The sequence below is a fragment of the Leishmania donovani genome, chromosome 22 (assembly GCF_000227135.1).
Source record: "Leishmania donovani BPK282A1 complete genome, chromosome 22".
Taxonomy (NCBI): domain Eukaryota; phylum Euglenozoa; class Kinetoplastea; order Trypanosomatida; family Trypanosomatidae; genus Leishmania; species Leishmania donovani.
In genome coordinates, this window is record NC_018249.1 from 497,361 (window position 1) to 498,941 (window position 1,581).

Here is a 1,581-nt window from a genome sequence, read left to right on the forward strand (position 1 = left end):
TCACGGTCGCAGGTATCGCCCACGCAACACCGTCCACGACGTCGCCGCCGACATCAGCAGTGATTCATTGCATCCACCTCCCCCACGACACGGGTGCCTGGCCCTGTCCCCACCACACGCCGGCCGGCAGTGGCAGGGATAAGGGGGGCTGCGTGGCCTCCGCACACAGAGTGGAAGGGGTGCTGGACCCCGTGGTGCCGCGCGCTGAGGCGTGCGTCCGGCCGTCTTCAGGGAGGGTGCAGTAAAACACGAATCAAACGGAAAGGCACACGTATGCATACTCACACACGTAGACAGAGAGATACGCGCCGCTGCGTGTCTCCTTAACGCCTCCCAGTGTGCACAACACTGAAGGAGGAATGGGGGGTCACTCGCAGCCAGCCACCACACGTTAACAAACACACGCACGACGACTTACAAGCTTGCACAGTCATAGAGGTGTGCCAGTACTGTGAGGCCGGCGTTGCATCCTCGTGCGCGTGTTCGTGTTGCATGGGCACAGCCGTTGCCCATGCCAGCGTCTCGCTGTGCCTCTGCCTGTCTTCGTGTGCTGGCGTGCTTGTGGCTGCGCCCGGATATGTTCGTGTGCCTTGTCGAGTAACCGCATACCTGCGTGTTGTTGGTGGAGGGGCGTTGAGGAAGTTAAACAACAGCCGAAGCGAGAAGAGCAGGAAGAGAAGAAGGAAAAGGGCAGGAAGCAGAGTTTGATGGTGTGTGTGCGTGTGTGCCGGCAGCGGTGATGGGGGCCGGCAGCCTTCATAGGAGGAAAGACACACATACACCAACTCACCGATAGAGAGAGAGACACACGTCATAGTCACACTCACGCGCGTGTTCGGAGAGTAGAAAATACTGCCAAGGCTACACGCGCATATCCCAAAACAATCACGTCGTGGTTATGCGACGTTCATGTACGGAACCGACTCCGGAAGAACGAAAAAGGGGAATAAAAATACGCAGAAGCGGCGTCCGTGCCTGCATCTATGGAAGACGCGAGTGTGTGCACGCGAGGAGCGGAGCGTGTGTGTGGTGTGTGCGTGCGCGTGAAGGAGTCGAAAAGGGGAAAAGGAGGTGCGTGCGGCAGCCGCACCCGCACGGACGCTGCCCGCGCAGCATGCGTCATTGCGTCGCGCTCGCGATGGAATGCAGGGAGAATTTGGCAGCGACAGCAGCAGCAGCAGCACATACACAGAGACGTCGCCTAGAAGTCCTCCGAGAGGGAGAACTTCTTCGACGTGCCCTCCGTGCTCATCACGCCAGCCTTCTGGTACTCCCCCACCTTCTTCTCGAAGAAGTTCGTTTTGCCCTGCAGCGAGATCATCTCCATGAAGTCGAACGGCTGCGTCGAGCGGTAGTGCTTCTCCTCGCCGAGCGACACCAGCAGCCGGTCCGCGACGAACTCGATGTACTGCGCCATCAGCTCCGCGTTCATGCCAATCAGCCGCACCGGCAGCGCGTCGCAGATGAACTCGCGCTCGATGTTCACCGCATCCACGATGATCTCCAGCACGCGCTCGCGCGGCAGCTTGTGCTTGATGTGCGAGTTGTACAGCAGGCATGCGAAGTCCGTGTGTAGGCCCT

At 59.7% G+C, this 1,581-nt stretch overlaps 1 protein-coding gene across 1 annotated transcript in view; it reads right to left on the minus strand.

Moving 5' to 3' along the window:
- Positions 1-1,201: 1,201 nt before the first annotated feature.
- The window catches only part of LDBPK_221110 (ribonucleoside-diphosphate reductase small chain, putative), a gene marked incomplete at both ends in the record, with an annotated part of 810 nt that continues 430 nt past the window's right edge, over positions 1,202-1,581 (minus strand). The window contains one exon of the mRNA XM_003860810.1: positions 1,202-1,581. This exon is cut by the window's right edge and continues 430 nt beyond it. Coding sequence (XP_003860858.1) covers positions 1,202-1,581 — 380 coding nt within the window.